This window comes from Lichenostomus cassidix, chromosome 1, assembly GCF_008360975.1.
Source record: "Lichenostomus cassidix isolate B80296 chromosome 1, HeHo_3.0, whole genome shotgun sequence".
Lineage (NCBI taxonomy): Eukaryota > Metazoa > Chordata > Aves > Passeriformes > Meliphagidae > Lichenostomus > Lichenostomus cassidix.
The window spans coordinates 19,099,665-19,121,191 of record NC_139479.1 but is presented as its reverse complement, the minus strand read 5'-3'; the positions used below and the strand labels follow the sequence as shown (position 1 = coordinate 19,121,191).

Below are 21,527 nucleotides of genomic sequence, written 5' to 3'. Positions count from 1 at the left end.
GGAAACACAGGAAAGCAGTCACATCACTAAGGTCAGAAATCACGACTGGGTTTGCACTTCAGAGGGAAAGCTGGCCAAAGGAGGAGCTAAGAGGAATGGCTTTGGTGACAAGAGCTTCTTTCACACAAGCTTTGTGGCGAACTCCATCTAGCCATGTAACATTTTTAATATGGACAGGCACAGCCTTCCTGCCTGAATATTTTCCACATGGAAAACAACATGGGAGAGCCAAAACAAGCACAGCTGGCCTATTTTCCAGCAGAAGCAACGTAATTTCCTGGTAATTTCTGCTTACATGATAACTAAGGGCTATTTAGATAACCATTTCCCTGAAATGATGAGATCTGTGGTAAAGGCTACTTGTAGAACAACTACTTTTTTCCTATGAATTAGGTGAGTTTCATGAAAAAAATCTGAAAATAAAACTTAAAAGAAAAAGACTGTTCAATTCTATTAACAATATGTGCCTGATCTTCTCAGAATGTGCTTTTTGTAAAACGGGGTGTTTTCTGGTTGGATATTTTTAACTGGACAAAAGCACAGTAGTGCTGGAGAGCTGATTATTATTACTGCAAACATATGTGCTGGAGATAAACACACTAGATGTGACTGTAATCATTAGCTGAAAGGTTAAGGAAGGGCACAGTACTCCATTTAAAGACAATGCTGGCTAACAAAACTTTCAGGAACTACAATAGTTCCTGAAAGGTCTGGGAGTCCTTCCCTTTGTTATCACATCAGGATCATAGTTTGAACAGGAGTAAGAAATAGGAAGGAAATTAAATAATTCTGGAATTTAGAAAGGCACATTTAGACCCAGTTACATGCAAAATGAGGAAACTAACAACCAAGTCATTTGGCAGGAATATCCAAATTTATGATCAAGATAACATTCCGAACTAAAGGATTAGGGCACACACTATGAAGTTGCTGAGTTGAATTTCATATATATTTGCATCCTAAGCAGTGATGAGGGTATCTTAGTGCACCTATTTGACAACAGAAATAAAAAAGAAAATATACATATTTGAAAAATTAAAAAAAAAAAATCTGGCCAAATGATTAGTGTCATTTAACATTAGTATTTCTATAAAGATATAAACAACAAAGCGGAGAAAAAGCTGGGAATGCACAGATTTTGGTAGTGCTAATGATCTGATCAGCTTCTACGATGAACTAACGCCATAATGTTTCCTGTAACTGTGCATTCGCAGAGACTACAATTTGTCTTCACCAGTCTAATGAGGGAAAGGTGCACTGCGCTGTTAAGTTCATTTCTTTATTTACTAATTAATTACAAGCAAACAGTGAACTGAAATAAATGTTAACTTGTGAGTGTTTTGCAGTAAGAAGGCATGCCGTGATTTGTGACACCTATATATGAACCATGTTTTTCACTTGTTTTATTCTTTTTTATATCTTCTTCTAGAGGATGAAGATGATAAATTTGAAGAGGAAGAGTCTCATCTCACTCACTCCCCACCCACTTCTGCAATGGTAGGAATGACATCTGCCCTAGGATTATCTTATCTAGTTGATATTTGCTTCTTGCCTGTTAACATGTTCTGTGGGATTTTAAAGGGTTTTGGGGATAGGTGAGATGCAGGATGGAGCTGCACAGGGTTTTCAGCTTTGTGCAACTGAATCTGCAGCCTTGCAGGCACAGCTAGAACTTTGTACATGAGTGTTTCCAGCTCTGGAGCTACAGTCCTACTGAGAAATTTGTCATGCTCTACCTTCCAGAAAGACTCTTAACCATAGGCCCCCTTAAAGTAAGATACATTGGGCAGAACTTCCTGTGGCTTTTCACATGGGTCTCCTGAGCCCCTGAAATCTTTCAACATATACCACATTTGAGTCAAAGCATTCCAGATCTTGACTGGACCTTCACTGATAAAACTTTTGGCTGACCAAAATAGAACAAAGAATAGGGGCAGATTCTGACAACAGCTCTATTTAAATAGATTTGGAGTCAGTTGTATTACAAATCTTCCATGTTAATGGAAATTAGCATATGTCTTTGCAAGCAACAGAGTTTTTAAAAGCAGTCATGTATATTGCACTAATCCAAATGAATGGTAAGTTTTCTACTTTGTTGCTAGCACATCTGGCCTCTCTGCACAGAAAAAGAAAGCTGAAACAAAAATGAAGAAGGCCATCTATTTCATTTGAAGGGAATTATATTTTGTTAACAGCATGAAGAAATTCAGGTTTTGTCACACAGTGAGCAGGACCTGTGGTTTCAAACGTGTTTAAGTTAGCCCTTGCCTACAGGCTTTTCATTTCAAGTTAATTGGAATATCTTGACAGCCACATGAACCGTTTAACCTGCTCTTGACTTTATTCCTTTCCTGAGCTTTTCCCACACAAGAAGAATGAATGTCTGCCTTAGTTAGTTTAGTAGTTAAAGAGTAAACACCTTGTACCTAGAAAATAAAAACATTAATTCAACTCTAATGCATTTCTGAGTTAACAGTTAGCTAGCAAAATATGTTGAAACTTGAATATCAAAGGCTTTTCCTGCTTAAAGTGTTTGCTACTAATTATCATGGAACTTTGGGAATTAGAAATGCACACCTAATTTAATTTCTTGCATGCTTTTGAATGTCTTTTTTTGTAAATAAGTGAAGAATTCCTATTCTCATGAGTGACAATGATGGGAACAAAATTTTTATGCAGTAGTACTTGAATAAACAATTACAGTACCTAGGAAAAAAATATGTAGATAATTGTGAGACATATTTCCATGTGCTGTGGCACTTTGTGAAAGTGAAACTTTGGGGCAAATACTGTCAGGCACATAACAGAGTGAAGGAAACATTAAGTGGACATAATTTAATTGTCATTTACTGATCATAACAACATTTCTGTTTTTATCCTCAAAAACCATAATCACCTGTAGTAAGAGAAATGTCAAATAAACAGTTGAGGTCTAGCATACTAATTCTTCTTTACATGAAAGTAGCAGTAGCCAAGAACTACATAAGGAATTTTACAAATTTCCACTAATAGTATCTGCAGTCAAAAAAGCTGCAATCAAAAGGAAACTGTGTTGACCTATTTGTAGTGTAATGAATAAAATCTTTTACCTTTCCTTCTTTGATTTTGGTTCCAATTATTTGTCGTCTTTGCTGGATTATTTCAATGAGTTGGTCACATTCTTCCATCAGCTTGGTTTCTTGGCGGGATGCATTTACCTGTGAAGCAAAACATAAGGATTAACAAAACCTTTTTTTTGACATTTTCCTTTTCCATTTTCTAGTTTAAAATTTGCAGTTGCTAAAATGTTGGGTTGGCATATTTTTTTTGCTCCCTTCTGTTAGTAAAGAATGTGAGGAGGAAAGAAGTCCCAACATGTATGATGATTCCCGTGAATGTTTTCTCATCCTCCAACCATTTGTAGCTCAGTCTCCTTGAACCAGACACATTTTATACATCATTACTAATACTCAGAAGAATTATATTACATGGATTTATTTAGTCTCTCCTTCAAACCCTGGAAACCTTAAGTATCTGCATCATTCTACAGAAATGAGCACCACAGCTTAATTCACAGTGAACAACTGCCTCCTTTTAGAGGGATTTGAACCTATTTCCTTCCAGCTGCATTTAGTGATCCCAAGTCCTTTTACTGGAAGGGACAATGAACTACTGATACCATATATGTCCACATATGGGTTCCTGAAAGATTCAAATTACCAAAGATCCAAGTGACAATACCAAGTCATGTGTGTTGACTGTCTTAATTGTTCCCACTTTGCCCCAGTATTGAATCAGGTAGAAAATAGTGTGCTCATGTAGTTTACTAAAGTATAAACATATGAGGAAATTAAACTTATTTTAGTGAAAAAAACGCTCAAAAATATTAGCTTTCTATTGAAAATGTTGACTTTTGTTTAAAAAAAGACAAAAAACTTGTAAGAGAAAAGTTTGTGCTCTCACATAAATATGCTTTGTTTCTGAAGGAGACTGATTTTTTCAGTGAAAAGTCAACTTTCTGTACAACCAGAAAAAAGTACTTCTCCTCCAGTAGTAGTATGTTTAGCTTATTTATAAGTGTAAAGAGTCAGAGAAAAAGGTAAAAAGTTCTAATTATGTCTAGAAAAAAAAAAATTATTTCAGAGCTTTGTTTCCATTTGCACTTTGCTAAGAGTAAAAGATGGGAAGAAGTTAAAGCAGCTTTCAGCCCTGGCTAATTGGCCCTACAGCTATATCACCTTTTCCTCTGGGATAGTAAGAGTCAGTGGTGAAAACCAACAGGGAATAGTTTCAGGTGACAAGTAACTATACTGCACCCCTTGGTTATTTCTTCAGTCTGATGAGCCCCAAGATCTGCATCAGCATTCTTTTCTTTCCTTCCAGCAATGTGTTTAAACATGTATTTACCTATAAGCACATTTTGGAGCTCATTAAACTTAAGCAAGTGCTTAAATATCTAAATTTGGACCAGAACCAATTTTACAAATAACCTTCTTATGTGAAATACAGTGTCCTCCAGGCAAAGAGAGAACTTGTTAATAAAGGCCTGCTTTCATCAAGGTTTTGGATTATCCTTCTCAAACCTTCATAAAATTAAAGTTTGTTTGTACATTTTAGAGACTTAATTGTTAGTTAGGACATCATAATTATAAAGAGAGAATACATTTGCTCCTGAAAGGGGTCAGACATAACTGCAAATGCTGGTGAAGATGTACAAGGTGTTCTCACTGTGCTGTTTTAGGTGCCCATCCATCTCCATACATTCAGTGGTTGCTCTGCCTGGCTTTCATCACAGTCCACAAGGAGAGACAGACCACGAAGCAGCCCACCCAAAGCTTCTAGCAGTGCCCTTGCCTCTCCACTGATAGCTCAGGTAACCTAGAAAAGTTAGTTAATCAGCACTGTCCCTCCTATTCCTTCTGTTCCTGCCACCCCACCACCTCAGCTGCACCATGGATCTTTGGCACGAAAATCTGCAAAGCTGCTTTCAACAAGCTGTACTGTGTACCAGTTTCCCAGCCCTGATTTCAGTCTCACTAGTGGACTGAAATTCCACTAGTTTCAGTGGAATTTCCATTGAAAATTCCCCTGAATTTTCAGAGAGCAGGGAATCCTCCCCAGGCTCTGACAGAGGCAGCAATCACATCCACTGCACGTGGGCACAGCTCCTGTGTCAATACCAAGGTCAGGTCAGCCACAGCCAACTTCAGCACTTAATTACAGTAACACTTTTGGCACTTAATTACGGTAACACTTCACGGGAATTTTGAGTAGCTTCCACTCAAAGTGTTACTTCTAGCACCACTTACATCACCAATTTGCTTTGTCGAGCAGACCTAATTAATTTTTGGGATAACTGTCATGAAACACAGAGTTACAGGAAGGTCAAATCAACATTGTTTCATTTAATGCTCTGGTTGATTTGAATAATAACCTATTAATTGGATCTTAACCTAAAAAGCTTTTGGCTAAGAAAAACAAAATGCTTGGGAAAAAATCTCTGGACTTCTTAATGCACTGACTGCAGACTTCTCTTTTTCCTTGAAATCTGAAATGTATACTCTTTTATAAACTCCATTTGAAGACATTTCCAACTTTAGAGTTTGAACAACCTTATTGAAAATGAAATAATATTCTAAAATTATATGATATGTCTGAGCTTTGTATGAAAAAAAAAAACCCGAGCATTTAATCTGGGGGCTTTTCTCAAGCTGAAATACTACTTAATCACATTTTCAGCCCACAAAGCCTCTGATTCAATAATAACTTTACCATTGAGCACATGCCTAATTTTAAGTGCACTATATTAGCTGTGGCCCTAAAGGGACTATTTGGTAGATTACCATTGAATATTTTTTCTTGTATGTTCCTGAGGAGTCATATGTCAGACCAAAGAGCCACAGGCATGGATCAGGGCTCCAAGGTACAGGTGCTACAAAAATACCAGAATAAGGCTTTTCCTTCTGCTTGAGTCCTTTGATGAACAGCAACCTTGACAATAACTTCCAGCTGGAGCTGGCCAAGGAATGTGAGTTCTGTCTTGTGAGAATATTTGAGGTTTTACATTCTGCATTTTTTCCACATTAAAAAACAAACCCTCTTTCCAAGGAGTTCGTTAAAAGAGACTGAGAGCTGCCTTTTAAAAGTCTGGTGACTGTGCCACACACTTTGTGGGTGTCTCCAAATCATCCAGAGAGTTGACTTCAGTCTGGGCTTCCTCCACCCAAGATGAAGGTAGATTCCTTAATCTGAGCTATCTATTGTCTGAGAGTTTATGGCAGAGTTGGGGACATCTTTCTATAGAAAATTTCACTGACATCAATACACTTAGTTTTGGCATCAACCGGTTTCATAAAAATCCATGTCCAGAAATACGTTGAACCTAAAGCTTTGTAGTTTATTTGTATCATTTTTATAAACTTTTCCATGCCACAAAACAGTTTTAAAGCTGACTAGGAGGTCTTATGATTTAGCAAGAGCTATGACGGCTACAAAGAAAAAAGGACAGATTCTAGTCCTCCTGCTTTTCTGGGGAATTTATTGCCAATTCTGTAACACACATGGACCTCAAATAGTTTACTGAAAAAAACCAACAACCTTACAGATTTCAGGTTTCTTTCCAGGTTTTCCAGAGAGATGGACAGGAAGTAGGTGTAGTTAAAAAAAAAAAGGGGGGGGGGGTTCCTCAGATGTCTGTCAGGGAGCTGGAAACAGCAAGCCCTCCCAACCCAACGGGGAGAGCAGGCCAGCTGTTCCCAGCTCCGCAAGCTGAGAACTGCTTTGGAAAGTGTTCTGCTCTCTGTAGAGGCTTCCTAGGCTTTCATCTTCAGAGACCTGAGTTAAATTGCAGCTTAGCGCATAAGAAAATGAATGTGGTGGTTTCAAAGTCCCCAGCAGATGTTTGGGAAATCACAGAACTACAGAATGGCTAGAGATTCAAGGTTACAGTGGAGCTTCTATGGTTAATTCAAAGGCAAACAGAATCAGAGGACTGGATTCATACCCACAAAAACTTCCTCAGCTAATATACTGAAGCAAAGGATTTTTTTTAGTGTCAGCAGAATTTTTCTTGGAAAAGCAAAATTCTCCCTCTGAGATTCCTTAAGGGTGAGGCAATTCTCTCCACAAGTGGAAATCCTCACGTGTCTTTTTGGCAAATAATCTCTAAATGACAAGCAAAATAAGACACCCTAAATTAGAGGGGGTCTGCTTTTTAAAGACTCCACTGTCTGTGATAAATTCATGAAAACCAGACCAATTGTTATTAACTAGTCATCTGTTGATTATGCCAAATGGTAGAAAGTAAGTTGTAGAAAGATTCTGATCTTTGGAAAATGATGTATGAATTTAAGTTTTAGCTTCATGATTTAAAAATGGCCTCAATTCCTTAAAAATAAATTCTTTGCAGCTGTGGCTTTACAGGTAAAGAAGAGTTTATGAAATTTTTTTTAATGTGTTTGGGCTGATCACTATAGAATGACTCTATACTCACAAGAAAACAATTACTGTATGCTCACAAGAAGACAAAAATATCAGAAAAGTAAATAAGTAAATATCATTATTCCCCTCAAAACCTGTTACATCATTGCCACATACTTCACTTTAGATTTGAGCCGAATTCCTTCTTACACCAAATCCAGAAACTGAGATTAAAAAATCTAGAATTTTTACATATAATGGCCAATACCTATTTGCTCTAGGAAAACATTCCTCATTGCCATGCAGATGTGGAACACATTTTCTTGGATTAGTGTCCCTAGATGAATGAAAGGATTATACTCCTCTAAAGAGAGAGGCTCATTTATTTCACTCCATGTTGTAAAGCCAGTAACTTTTCTTCAGAGAGCCACAGTACATTGAAGCAATATTTTAACGTCATCCATGTTTAGTTTAGTTATTTAATGGAAATGCAAAGGATAATCATTAATGCACATTTATGAAAATATTTCTTCCCTTTCTTTTTATGACATTGCTGAGCAGGAGCCATGGATTACAACATCCTTTATTCCATATCCCTGTTTGATATTACAGGTTGTTCAATTTCGTCTTCTGTAGAGCAAAAGCAGCTCTTGGAAAATAACTTTTTCACGCTTTCCCTAGCCTAAGCGTAAATCTGATTTTATCTATGACGACAAACTGTATCTTTGGAAATATGTGATATTAATCAGCTTGCCATCTGAATGGATCTTCTACAAATTCTTTACTATGAAATGGTGCAAAAAAAAAAAAAAAAAAGAAATGGTCATCTTCCATTTCAAGTGTGCCAGAGGCTTTGTTTTTGTTTGCATTCCACATTTATCTCTAACCAGGAGACCTGTGTTTAGAAGCTGTTTCAGAGCAGGTTAAACAAAGGTCAGTGCAAAAATATGCCAACTTACTCTGGCTACATAGGAATTTTGTGAATGAAGGATCAATTAGGCCAGGAGAGCTAAACCACTTTGGGTCAGGCAGATAAGACTATCAGCCCCAATCTTGACTGAAAGTAAACTTTTTTTTAGAAGATTGAAGTACTCATTTTACTTACTAAATTATTGTTTTAGTTTTTTGTCCCGCTGTGGTTTGAAACACATTGCTGAGAAACTAACCAGCAAGACACCTAGAAGTCCTCTAGTGACACTTTCAATCTAATCACAAAACAAAAAAACCCCACAATTTCATGGGAAGAAAATAACTTTTATAGGAATCCCATTATTTTCGCTCATTTCTTGCCCTTTATGTTAATCCTTTCTTTAAACCTAAATAATGAAAATACTTTTTAATTTAACAATATTTAATTATTTATTGGTTTTACTTTGTTTTTCCTGTTGATATTAAGCCTTCGTTCCACATTGAGCAAAATATTCCACTTCATGTGTTTCATTTGGGGTAAAAACCCAAAAACTATCAAACAATCCCTGAAGTTCAAGGGACTGCCCATCCTTTCATTATGTCAAAACCAGTGCACTTGTAAACAGTAGTTCAATACTTAAAACTGTTGTCCAGGATCCAGGGTCTTTAGCCTAGTGTTTACATGCTCACAAGAGGTTCAGTGCCTTTCGTCTCCTGCTGCTCTATATGCTGTTTAGCTGATTATGTTAGGCAGAAAAAGGAGGAATTTAAGAGTATTTTGTTCCCATAACAATAAAGATCTCAGAAGGTTCCATAAAATGACAGCATTTTTTCTTACAAGATACAGTGTTTGATAGCAGGCGCAAAATATTATCTGCTGTAATATAGAAATTATATATTTATAATATATAAATACATATAAAATATAGCCAGTGGTTAATAGTCAACTAAGCTCCATTTGCTAGTCTATGGACAAAGCCTTGCAAGAATATCAGTCAAAACAAAAATCTCTACATTTGGATGTGAGGCACAGGGAGAGGTGGAGCAAATCAGAACTGGCCACCTCAGCAGGCACTGGCAAGCTCTGCTGTTAGTTTATATACAATCTGTGTGACCTCCTAGCATAACTGTGACTCCAATTTACAGAAGGTACAAAACAGTTGTAGGTGCAATAACATATTCCAGCACATGCCTAACTGTGCATAAAATATATGCATAAGTGCTGCAGTTCCATATTTGTATAGGACCAATTATACATTTAATTAGTCATTTTTTGAATCAATTTAATAATTCTTTAGGGAAATAGTATTTGACTACCAAGCTACAGCTTACTAGGCATGCAATTTAGGACATCCTTGAATGGATATTCTGTATCACCATATGCCATGCAGCATGTTTTGCCAGTTTTTATTGCTGAAGTTTCTTTTTTCAGATGCTATTTAAAGACTTTGACTAAAGCTTACCTGAAATTTTCATTGTATTAAATCAACTTTTCTGAGAGTGGAATTAAATGTTGAGTGAAAGTAATTAGAAATCAAAATAAATCATGCCATATATTTCATCAAAGTAATGTTAATAAAGAGTCTCTCGTATTTTCTCTCATTAGAAACTGTCTTAGATAAAATAAATGGTGTAAACTCCTCCTTAGAGCTTTATGTATGTCATGAGCTTTGCTAATTAGTATCTTAGTGAGCGAGAACTCCCAGTTTCCTTCAAGTCACATTTTCCTGTCCATTTCAGAAATCAAAAAATATCATTTACTTCTACCACTTAAATATGACAAATAAATGTAGCTGCTGAACAAGCATCTTCACAAAAATAGAAGACACTGGGGCAGAGGAAAAGGCAAACTTCACTGGCATTCCTTTCCAAGTTATGTGCCAAGTTTCCACACATATTCCATAGTGATGGTAAGCACTTATCTAACCCATTGGTCCTTTCCTGAAAAAAAAAAAATCCCCAGCAAAGTAGATTCCTTGCTCCAAACTCTTTGTGTGACTCTGAAGGCCATTTGCTGCAGTTCAGACACCAGGGTTTACATACAGCCTTTCCGACTTAATTTTCCCATTGAGGACTACCCAGTTTACTTGGGTTTTAACAAAAATAATCCCAAATCTCAAGGAGTGAGTACCATGAAATTTTGTGAAAACAGAGTACTCACTCTTTTTTATTGTCACAGACAAAGCCTCTTTATTGTTTGAGTGTCCTTTGGGAATCGTATTGACAGCTGAGTTTTGATTTTGCTGTCTCTCAAGTAACAGAAATGCCATAAGTATCTTATACAAAAACTGATGGAGACATTTTGTTGCAAAATAGAAGGAGCTATCTTGTAGCTGAAGGCGAACCAGAAAATCAAATTTCCATTATTTATAATTTTCCTGTTTGTCTCATTTCTTTTTGATAAGCCATACATAAAAATGGCAACAGCAGGATTTTTTAGGTGCTGCCATCTTCTCTTCATTGGTTTTGCACTACTGTTTTACACTGATTTAAAATGTATCTGGCGTGTGAGTGGTGAGTATCTGTGCCAGAGAAATAAAGGCTCTTTCAATATACTACTTTTTATGCAGGTGATTATGTAACATGGCTATAAAAACCACTATTTGACACACACAAAACCAATATTTGACTGGGAACTTTACACTGGGAACTTTACACTGAGATTTGGCCTGCAGCAGATCTTGAGAAGTGAGCTAGAAACTGAGCATTTCCATTACATACAAAGAGCAAAGGATGCAGCAGTTTGAGGGTTACACAATTAGAGGAAAATGCCTCCTCCTCTTTATACAACCAAAAATTATTTTACAGTGTTGTCCAGAATTTGCTTCCTATGACGTTTGGTGAATTCAAAACAAAACTAAACAAACAGAAGGATTGAGATACAGATGTTATAAAGCTGTCTACAAGCAAAATCTATTTCCTTTCTCCTCCCCCCTAGATAATTGCTCCAATTTCTCCTCCAGCTGAGTTCAGATTATGTTTCTGTCTAATGGATGAGAAGCTTCATGGTATTGACTATATAACAGACATTTAATCATGTATTTCCTAGAAGAGATGAGAAAAAAATCCAAAACCAACACTCAAATTGCTTAGAGAAAAAGTAACTAGCATAAGAGGCTCATGCTCAAATTTGTGCCTTATGTCAATGAATGCCATGATCTAAAAGACCTCTACAGAAACCTCATACAGTCATAGAATGGAAATTACGACAAAGAAGCAAATTTTCTGTAACACAGCAGTTTGTCAGCCAGAGAAACCTGTAAGACCAAAGCCAAGGGGAGAACCTAAACACAGCATTATGTCCTTCCCTGATTCAACTAAGAAGTGGCTAAATCCCAAGCTGCAGGCAGCTGGAAGAGGCACAGGCAGCAGAGCAGGATGCAGTCCCTGTTCCCTCACATGCAGCAATGCTGCAGAGCTCATGGGCAGGGCAGGGGTGATAAATGCCACCCTGGGGCTCCTCCAGCACAGTGGGATGAAGGGAAACCTGGCAGGGGGTTGGTGTGGCCACAGGGGTGATGCCACCCAGGGATTCACCTATATTGATGTCACCCAGGGATTCACTGGGCCTGTCAATCCTAATTTTGCAACAAGTGGTTTTGGATGACATGTACAAGGCCCCTGCAGAAAATTTAAAGACAAAATTGTCCATGACAGTTTTTAATGCTCTTAAAAATGTTTTCTACAGTTACTATCAGATGTGTGAGCGCTGCGAACTAGGACTAAAAAGAAATATATATCCAAGTAGTAGCCATTTTTATTCCATTTTCTCTGTGGAGAAAGAGCTCTATTTTATCCTATGAATCAGTTTATCATTTCATGCAGCCAGCCCTGCCATCCCTGGGGAAGCAGCCACAGCTTCCTGCCCTACACAGAGTGAGGAGCAGAGCTGCCTCCCCAGGGCCAACCCAGTGTGCTGCCCTGGGTGAGAGGAAGCTCTGCAGAAAGCAACCTGGCCAAAAGCAGGGGGTTGTAGACCTGACAGGGACTCTGAGGAAGGAAAACAAAGATTTCCTGATTAACAGCCTTCGGGGTTTCTGCAAAACCAGGTAATGACAGACAGGATTACAGGGGAATGGAGAGTGGAAAGACAGAAAAATTAGAGTAGAACAAAAAAACATGTTTGAGATGCGTCTGAAAGATGAATAGAACCAGTGTGTCAGCATACTCCTAAAGAAATAGAAAGATTTGGGGCAGAAAAGAGTGTTATAGTCTCAAGCAATCATATTTCAGGGTGTGGTTCCCTTTGAGAAATGGGATTTTAAAAATTGTTGCCATAAACTATTAGCCCAGATTATACATCCATGTTAGGCAAGAAAGCAGACATTCAGATATTAAAATTATTGTTAGTATAAAATCCTTAATATTATATCTTACTTGAAGCAGTAAAGAATACAATTTTGGCTTGATTTATTCACAAAGGTTTTCCTGCTGTTATGACCAGAACCACCCACAGGAATGCAAGACTGGAAGAGGACTTCGTGAATCTCCCAAGATCAGGTTCTCCATCAGGATAAATACTGCCAAAAATTGAAAAACTCCATCTAAAAATAGGCAAGATTTCTGTCTCCATTGCTGTAAAGAGAGGCCAAACCAGATACCCCCTCCCCAGTGGCTGGAAGATTCTCTGCTTCCAGATAATCCACATCACTGATCACTCCATGCCTGCTCATGGGAGAAAAAGGTCAAAATGACTCTTTCAGAAAGGAATAAGCATTAGCTTTAAAACATAGAGAGACTGGGATTTGGCCTTTGCTATGGGTGATATTACAGTGGGGAAGGATGCATAAGGAGATCACTAATCTGCTGTAAAGCTGGTTCCTGGGAAGCCAATGACAGCTCACTTGGTTGATGAGAAACAGTGGCTCTGTGACAACATTTGGTTTGACTGGCAAAGATTCATTTATTCAAAACACACAGAGCCTGCTTGTTGTTCATTTTCAGAAACATCAGCTTCTGCTCCAAACGAAAAGCCAAAAAAGGCATTCCTTTTTCATTTTTCATGTAATATTGAATTTTTTTGCTTATGACATGATAGAGGCTTAAAAATATTAGTTTATAGCTGCAAATAAATGTTAATTAGCATGACTTTTAAAAGTTTTTATATCTCAGAATAAAATCTTGGTAAATTTAATACAAGGAATAATAACAATTTCATTTCTTTCCTTGTTTTTAAAAGTTCAAACTATATATGAAACCAATATCTTACTTCCTTTTTTTTTTAAAGTGGTTTTAAACCCCCCAAAATCTAAATCAAAATTAAAATGATTTCAAATTAGGTAAGGAAAATCAAAGTTGGTAATTGAAATCTTTAAATTTACTGCCTATGTTTTTATATGTTTACAAGTGATATACAATGTATTTTACATTATTATCTGTAATATATATCTAAAAAATGAAAAAGAAAGCATTCACTGTAAAGTTAACTTCGTGTTTAATTTCAGCATTTGACTGAGTTCATATGTCAAAACTAATACAGTCATTGGAAAATGTTCCTAATATTTTGTAATTTTAAATTTGCATCATTAATGTTTTAACCAATATTTTTTTTTTCATTCGGGCTCCTGGCTTGGGATGAATATCTCTCATGAAAATGCCAGAAGAAAAAGAGTGTACTGACTTCTCAAAAATCAGTCTAAGCCACAGCTTCTCCAGTGCTGGAGATATGCACATCACATCTGAAGTTTTCACAGAGCTCTGAGAAACAGAGATAACTGTAAAGTTTACTTCCACATCCCCACTTGCCCAATTTCCAGCACGGCCGAGGTCCAAGGTTCTGACTGAAGCTCATTTCTTAATATTTAGCTAATTTAAATGCTAATTAGACTAATTTGATGAATAAAACATGGTAGGAATTCATTAACAACTGTGCTGTGATTGCTTTATGTCTACCGAGAAATTTTCTAAAACAGGACTCAAGGGACAGTAGTGCATCTGTTACCAGTTGAACAAGTTGGATTCTTTGCAATACTAAACTTAGAGATGGTAATATATTGCAGAACTGCAGAGAAGGTGGAGGAGCAATTTTAAATTTTTCAGATCTAGCACATCTTGGACAAAGGCCACCAGTGAAGAAGAGGCCTTATGCTGTCCTGAGCCCATCTGCTTCATGGGGTTTGCTCTGAGTGTCAGACACAGAGCAAGAAAATGTGCCTTATCTCTGTCTCTCATTACCTTCTGATGTCGTTCCAGTTGTTCTGCCTGGTGTTATTGGTGCCTATATAAAGAAATTAAACCATTCACCTCATGTCTGATGCTCATGTGGATAGACTTTCATGGTTTTATTGAGCTCCGTGAAGTTAGTGAGGCTCCAGAGAAGTGGAGCATATGCAAACATAGATAAGATGATCTCTTTGGAAGAATGGGGGGTTGTTTGGCTTTGGTAGGTTGGTTGGTTTCGGTTTGTTTCTTTTTTTTTCCTTTTTTTTGGTTTTGTTTGCTTTGCCTTTTTGGGGTGAACTTTTTTCACCTTTTCTTGGAGGGGGAGAAGTATAGGTTCAGATCCCACCCTGCTAAATATTTTTTGTGGTACTCAGAGTAGAACATGTAAGTGAAGCAACTCAAAGACCTTTAAGCACCTGTCTTCTTTGGAAGATACATATATTTAATGTATAACATTTGAGTACAGATATGTGTTTAGATAGTTAATTCTGATTAAAAACACCAAAACAAAAAACAAAACCAGAGGTCAACAGAAACCTAAATGAGGTTGGGGATCTGGGTATTCCTATTTCTTTGTATTCATTTTCCACCTGTAGATATTTCTCTGTCTCATAAAGGACCCAGAAAGACATACATTAGAGATAGTAAGTGATGTGTTCCAGTACAGTAGTGCTGGAGGCTGTATTAACACACCATAATTAAAGCAGGACAGAAAGGAAGTAAAGGAGGTTATCTGTATTGGGAATACCATTCATCAGTGAAAAAGCTTTAAATCAGTTTTCCATTACTGAAATTTCATTTCTTCACTTGTTTGTTTTTGTTTGCTTTGTTGGGATTTTGTTTGTTTGTTTGTTTGTTTAAATGTTTGCTCCTGAATGCTAGAAGTGAATGTAATCAAATTTATAAGTATTTCAAACAGAGGTCAGTACTCACTTCTACATGTTGACAGGTCTGAATGAGTTTTGCCAGAAGAGTTTCCAGTTCAGTATTCCTCTTAATAAGGTTGGTGAGGTTACTCTCCAAATTTTGCTATTAAAATGAAAGAAAAAAAGTATTAACATTTCAAAGAATTTAATATTTAGGTGAATATTTGAAAAATCTAACTACATAGATACAAACATGAGACTTTCATATTGATATGTTCCATTACATCCAATCTAATCAGATTAAATACTTTGTCTACACAAGACAAGAGAACAAAAAAGTCAAAATAAGACTGAATTCTAGAAAACAGGTTTTCTAAGGATCTACTAAAAACTAGATTAAGCAAATAGTTTTATTCAGGAGGAAAAAAAAAGAGTAAGAAGACCAGAAAATGCAAAAACATTTCCCCACAAGAAGTGGTTTATTTTAACCGAGAACATTTTTGACTCTCTATTTCCTGCTCTCAGTCTAACATCTGAATTTAAAAGCCTGCTGCAAGCTGAGATCTCTGAGCTGGTCATCACTTTCTTAGGATTCACACTGCTGGGGTGGGGCAGTTGATCTATTTGATTTAATTCCCTAGTTCAGTAGAGTTATATTTTTTAATAAATAATTCTAAAGAAAAGCATCCTTTCTATGCATAAACTCTGCCTTCACTAACTGTTCTTAACAGAGAACTCGTGGCATGTGTCTGTGTTTATCCATTGATTATAAATATCTGCAAATGTGGTAGAGCAAACTCCTTTCCAGCTCGCAGATCTGAGGTTCATCCTGGCTCTCTGCAATTACATGGGAGATTGAGATCTAGCACCAAATGTTTCAGCCTCCCTTCTCCTGCCTGTATCCCCAGGAAGGAAACCCAAGCACAAGAGGAGCAGGTCTGTGACAGCTGTGACTCTCTCCCCGGAGTTACTGAACAACAATTCCAGAAGTGGGTCCCGTGCTTTTCTCCTGACAAGGACTGCAAGTGTCTCTGCACAACTTTCATTAATTTCAACCCACATCATCTTTTATTAATGACCTTCTTTTTTTCACACTGCTACTTTCTCTCTGGTGTATCTTTTCTATCATTTCAGTCCCTGCAGCTACCATTAACTCACCTGACTTGTATAATAAACCTCCTCAACCCCCACCTCCCCACATGCATTCAGAGTGTGTGTGCTTTCTGGTGCTGTAACTGCCTGCCTATTTCATGCTGGTTTAAAACACTTTGTTTCTTGCCCTCCCTTTCAGCAGCTGTGCAGTCCCCTTCCCATTCTTGCATCTGGCTACAAGCAAATGAAGATGGCAGTATTTCATTGCTGAGTGATACACACTATGGCATGTACCAGGGCTGATGCTGTAAGCACTGGAGAGGCAGTCAGTTCTGCTCCACTAAAGAAAGCACAACATTTTGATGGCTTTACATATATGACCCTTCCAAGAAGCGTGATGGGTGTTTGAAGTATATAATTTTGGCATTTTCTTCCCAGCAGAGCCATGCATATTGTCTATGACAAGCTCTGGCTACAAAAATACCTTCTACACTACATTTATTTTATAGCCCATTAAAACAAAGAGTAACAAGAAGAGGCATTTTTACCGAACTGTTTGTGCTGGATCCTATACTTCCATAAGCTGTACTGTCAATGATCTTAATTGCAAAGGCATGTTTGCTGTGCTGTCAGATGTCCCTTTGTAGGACTGAGACTCACATGCAAAGTCAAAATATCATATATAGTTACAATATCAGATTAGCCTTTCATTTATATAACTCCCTAATCTTACATACTGTTTTTTACATGTTCTAATATTTTACACTAAAATGTTTCAATGAAAAATGTATATCCTTGATTGAGGTTATCTAATTTAAAATGTATTACTGGTCATAAAAAATAGTAACAGTTTGTACCTATACATACTATGAAGAAAACAGTATATTCAAAACTATTGTGGAGCACTGCATTGATTTTAAATAACTGAAAGTTATTACTCTTCAAATAAGGCCATTAATACACGAAAAGTCAGCATTTTCCCCTGAAACAGAAATTTATTGATGTGTAGATTATATATAGATCATTATATTCAGGATATTCCCAAAATCTGGATATAACAGTCTATTTTCCTTGATATGTATACGTATACATTGGATGAAGAACAAAATTTTAGAATAAGTTTCCTATCCAGTGACTATAAATATAAACCCATTTATATTATTATGGCTTCACACAGGTCTCTTGATACCCTCTGCATTTCCTGACCATGAAACCAAAAGAAAACTACTAAACAAGTGTGTTGCCTTAGAAAAACTGGAGTTAATCCATTCGCATGCTCTAGCTCCTTGAACTGTATAATTTTCAATATGGGAAGCCTGGAATTTTGTTTCCATGCAGTTTGGTATGCAAGAGATTTGGGTTTTTTTAAAGTCAAAAATGATCAGAATTTTGTTACATTTTTGTTGAACAACATCAGTTTATATTAATGCTTCACAAGACAACCTGGTGGCTGCTTTCTGAAATTAAAGTCAATCTTTCCAGTTTCACAAGGGTAGTACTGAATGGCAGCTCTGAAAATTGGCCTGATTTGAAAGTTTTAAAAGTAATGAAAATTGATCAATTCCTGCAGTATGTTTACCCAGATTTTCTCTTGGCAGTATCTTCCTCTAGTACCTTCCCCTATTATTTTCCCAGTCAGGCCATGGTGCCATTTTGGCTACCACATGATAGTAGGTACCTGGAGCAGAGTTTGAGCTCTGCCCTCTTTTTTTTACTCTGTATAGGCAAACACAGAAAAGGACTGAACATTTAAATTTCAGAAACAGATGTTTGCTCACAGATTTTCCAAAGTGTTGCAACCTCATTTCTCATCCACACCTGGAACTTGCCCAGTTGCATAAGATTACAGTGGCCACATTTGCAAGTCCAACTGCCTTGAAAAATTAATCCAGTTGTTGTAGACCAGTTCCTGGGAGGGTGAATTGTAGCCAGGTTTGAAGTCTGAAGAAAGTGTGCTCTCACATTAGAATGAGTACATGTGAAAAAGAGTAGCAGAGTAACCTTATTTCATTTATCTTCTTTCTTCCCACCTAATCTTCTACTGCTGTTCTGTTGGCCAAACCAAATTACAACTGTGTTTTTGGAAATGCTGTAGGTAAATCATAATTTCTTAAACATTCACACCTGCCTTTTCTTATATTTTTTTGTCAGTTGCTAATTTTCATTGTTATCTCTCTACTAAAAACTGATCTTAGAAACTCTGGGTTTTTGGGGTTTTTTTTAAGAAGCACAATAGCTGCTCTGCATTTGCTCTGTGGACATGCTTCGTACATGTAAACTCAGTAGATGCAAACTGCTCTCAAAAATCAAAGCCAATGCTGAATGCTTCCTGACTTACCAAGGTAGACCCAGGCCAAGACCTCAACATTCCAGGCATACTCTGAAACTGTTTTTACAACATCCAGTATAAAGTGAAAAGAATGCTTACTGTCCATTTAGCATGGTCTGACAACTATACAACATAAATATTCCTATAATCTTGGGATAAATCCAAGTACATGAAATCACAGACATGTAATTGAAAAGGACAGTTAAGGATGATGTTTCATTTTGTCTCTGCATGCCAATAAAATGATATGATCCAAGGACTGGAGTCTAAGTTGGAAAAATTAATGCCAAAAACTAGAGGAAGGCAACTCAGGACTGATCACATTTTTAAGCTGCTCTAGCTCATGATCATGTTGCTGCTGAAGTCATGATCATGTTGCAGCAACGATTGCGTGAGGCTTGTGCCCTGACTGAAGTGGGAGGTCAGACTAGATGATCATAATGGTCTCCTCTGGCCTTTAAATCTATCAGTCTATGAAAACCAAATGTGAACCCATGCCCTTTACCAAATTAACAGTCTCACACAAAGCATTGCTTGTCTAAAATAGGAAGGTAGCACAGATAGTTCTAAGCTACTATATGGGTTGGAAATGCTGTCAAAATAAATTAATGTAAGCTTCTAAAGAACAGAAATGCTGAGTTGTGTGCTCCTGCCTTATGTCACAGCAGACAAAACAATAACATCCCTGAGATCATCTTCTCAGAGACATTTTCCACAAAAAATATCTATTCAAAAAGCCACAAAATAAAACATATAACTATCAGGTACAATGAAATTTTAAAGTTCTACTTGAAGTAAAGCAACTGTATTTTTCTCATAAGAAATATTATTTTTCCTCCCATTGGTAAATATAAGTACTCATTTGAATTTTCCACTCACTGCTTACTGGAAAGCTTTGAGAACAGGTCCACTGAAACTGCAGCACATGCTAAGACACACATTGTGGGATAGTATATGTGAGAGTAGTCCTGATCACTATTTATATCATATCCACCATGATCAAAGCCTTTCAACAACAAACACTGACTGCAGTTTGCATTTCCCTTGATCCTGGTGTGGAACTGACCAGTGTAAGGCATATTTTGAGATTATCCCCTGGTTTAAAGAAGAAAACAACTTTGCACAGTGGAGATAAAGTTTAGTAATTATACAGGTTTCTTGAGAACCACGGCCAGTGTCTCATCACCTCTTTACAAACAGTCAAAATGCAAAAGTTTATACATTTTCAGATTGGGGTGGTTAAAGTGTGTAACTTAGACACACAGTTACACTGGTGTAAAACATAGATGAGAAATAAAACACCACAAAGCAAAGCGTGATCACATTCTAATTTACTCAAGCCAGAAGGGAAACCAGAGTGGTGTTGACATGGTAGATCAGTCTTTAGTACATGCAGGCTGGCTAGAGATCCTAAATATATTCCCTGTCACAGCCCATGCAAACACATCTTCACTGAAACTTTTCCCTCCTAATTCAAAGGCATTATGCTTGCATGTGCTCCAGTTACATTCTCACCTCGTCACAGTGACATAACCCATGAACTAGTCCTGTTGCCTCCAGGACTTGTGTCTAACCTATTAAAAAAGTTGCCAATCAAATCCAGGATAACTGCCAGAATATCAAGCATAGTTTTGAGCCAGGTTTGGGATATATGTGAGCTTAATGCTTCCTTTGGTGTTCTTTATTTAAATGGACATGCCAGGTGCACATGGAAAAACTTAAATTTTTATTCTATGTACTTATCCTAAAACAGATGACTAGTCTCCTGTAGTATTCACATGATCAACCCTTTATTTCTCCTGCCAGGGAATGGTAACATTTTAATGGGAATGATTGACCTTAAGTCTCAAATGTGCAGAGCTTGACAACTGCACTCCACATTCCTATGTGTAAAGAAATAACAGCAATGATGTTGATAGACTCCTGGGGACTAAGATTTTTACCTCAAGTGATTATAGTATATCACAAGGAAAGACCCATGAGATATTGCACTGTTAATTAATTGTCCAAGACTATTTTTATTAAAAGTGCAATGAAAATATCTGTATAGGAAGCCATTATGACTCCAATGATATTAACTAAGTTGAGTCTATTTCCATATTTCATGGGAATGTCACTTATTTTTTTTATTAATCTCTAACACGGGACACTGTGGAAACTAAAGGAAATCCAAACACTTCAAGTTCTTGACCACATAAAATCTTTATTAACTGTGAAAGCAATATTCTAGGGGGAACCTCCAAATACACTCTTGTGTCTCTGCAAAGCCATGCCCTCAAACATACCAGGAGTTCTTGCCATTTGTAGCCACAGCTCTGCCCCTTGATTTAACTACACTAAACTCTGTGAGTTGCTCTCTAGTCTTCCTTCGCTGCTTCTTCTCCCTTGGAGAAAGAGAAATTTCATAAATGGGGTCTCTGAGGAAAAAGAACAGGACAAGAGCTGTATATATAAAGCATACTACAGCAAATATTTTCCATTGATGTGTACTGTTCGGTTTGGAAAATAAACAATATATATACTTAAAAACTATTTGCTCCCAGCAGGGACTATGTTTACCAAGAGCACAGGTCAATGAAAATTACACTGTATAATTACTTTTGTTGTTGTTTTGTTATTGCAATGGAAGGACATACAAAAGTAATGAAATAACATTTTTTCTTAAACAGAGGCATTCAAATTTGTTATAAGAACTTTGTTCCAGTTTATACAGTGACAAAACTGACTATACAGTACAAGTTGTTTTTTTTTTTTCAATTAAGCTATTAGAA

At 37.0% G+C, this 21,527-nt stretch overlaps 1 protein-coding gene across 6 annotated transcripts in view; it reads right to left on the bottom strand.

Annotated features, from left to right (window-relative positions):
* The window catches only part of MID1 (midline 1), a 237,430-nt gene that overhangs the window by 28,433 nt on the left and 187,470 nt on the right, over window positions 1–21,527 (bottom strand). For all 6 annotated transcript variants that reach the window (XM_085052263.1, XM_085052283.1, XM_085052300.1 and 3 more), the window contains 2 exons: window positions 15,403–15,498; window positions 3,090–3,197 (listed from right to left, as the gene is read on the bottom strand). In XM_085052263.1, coding sequence (XP_084908389.1) covers window positions 3,090–3,197; window positions 15,403–15,498 — 204 coding nt within the window. The remainder of the gene's footprint in view (window positions 1–3,089; window positions 3,198–15,402; window positions 15,499–21,527) is intronic.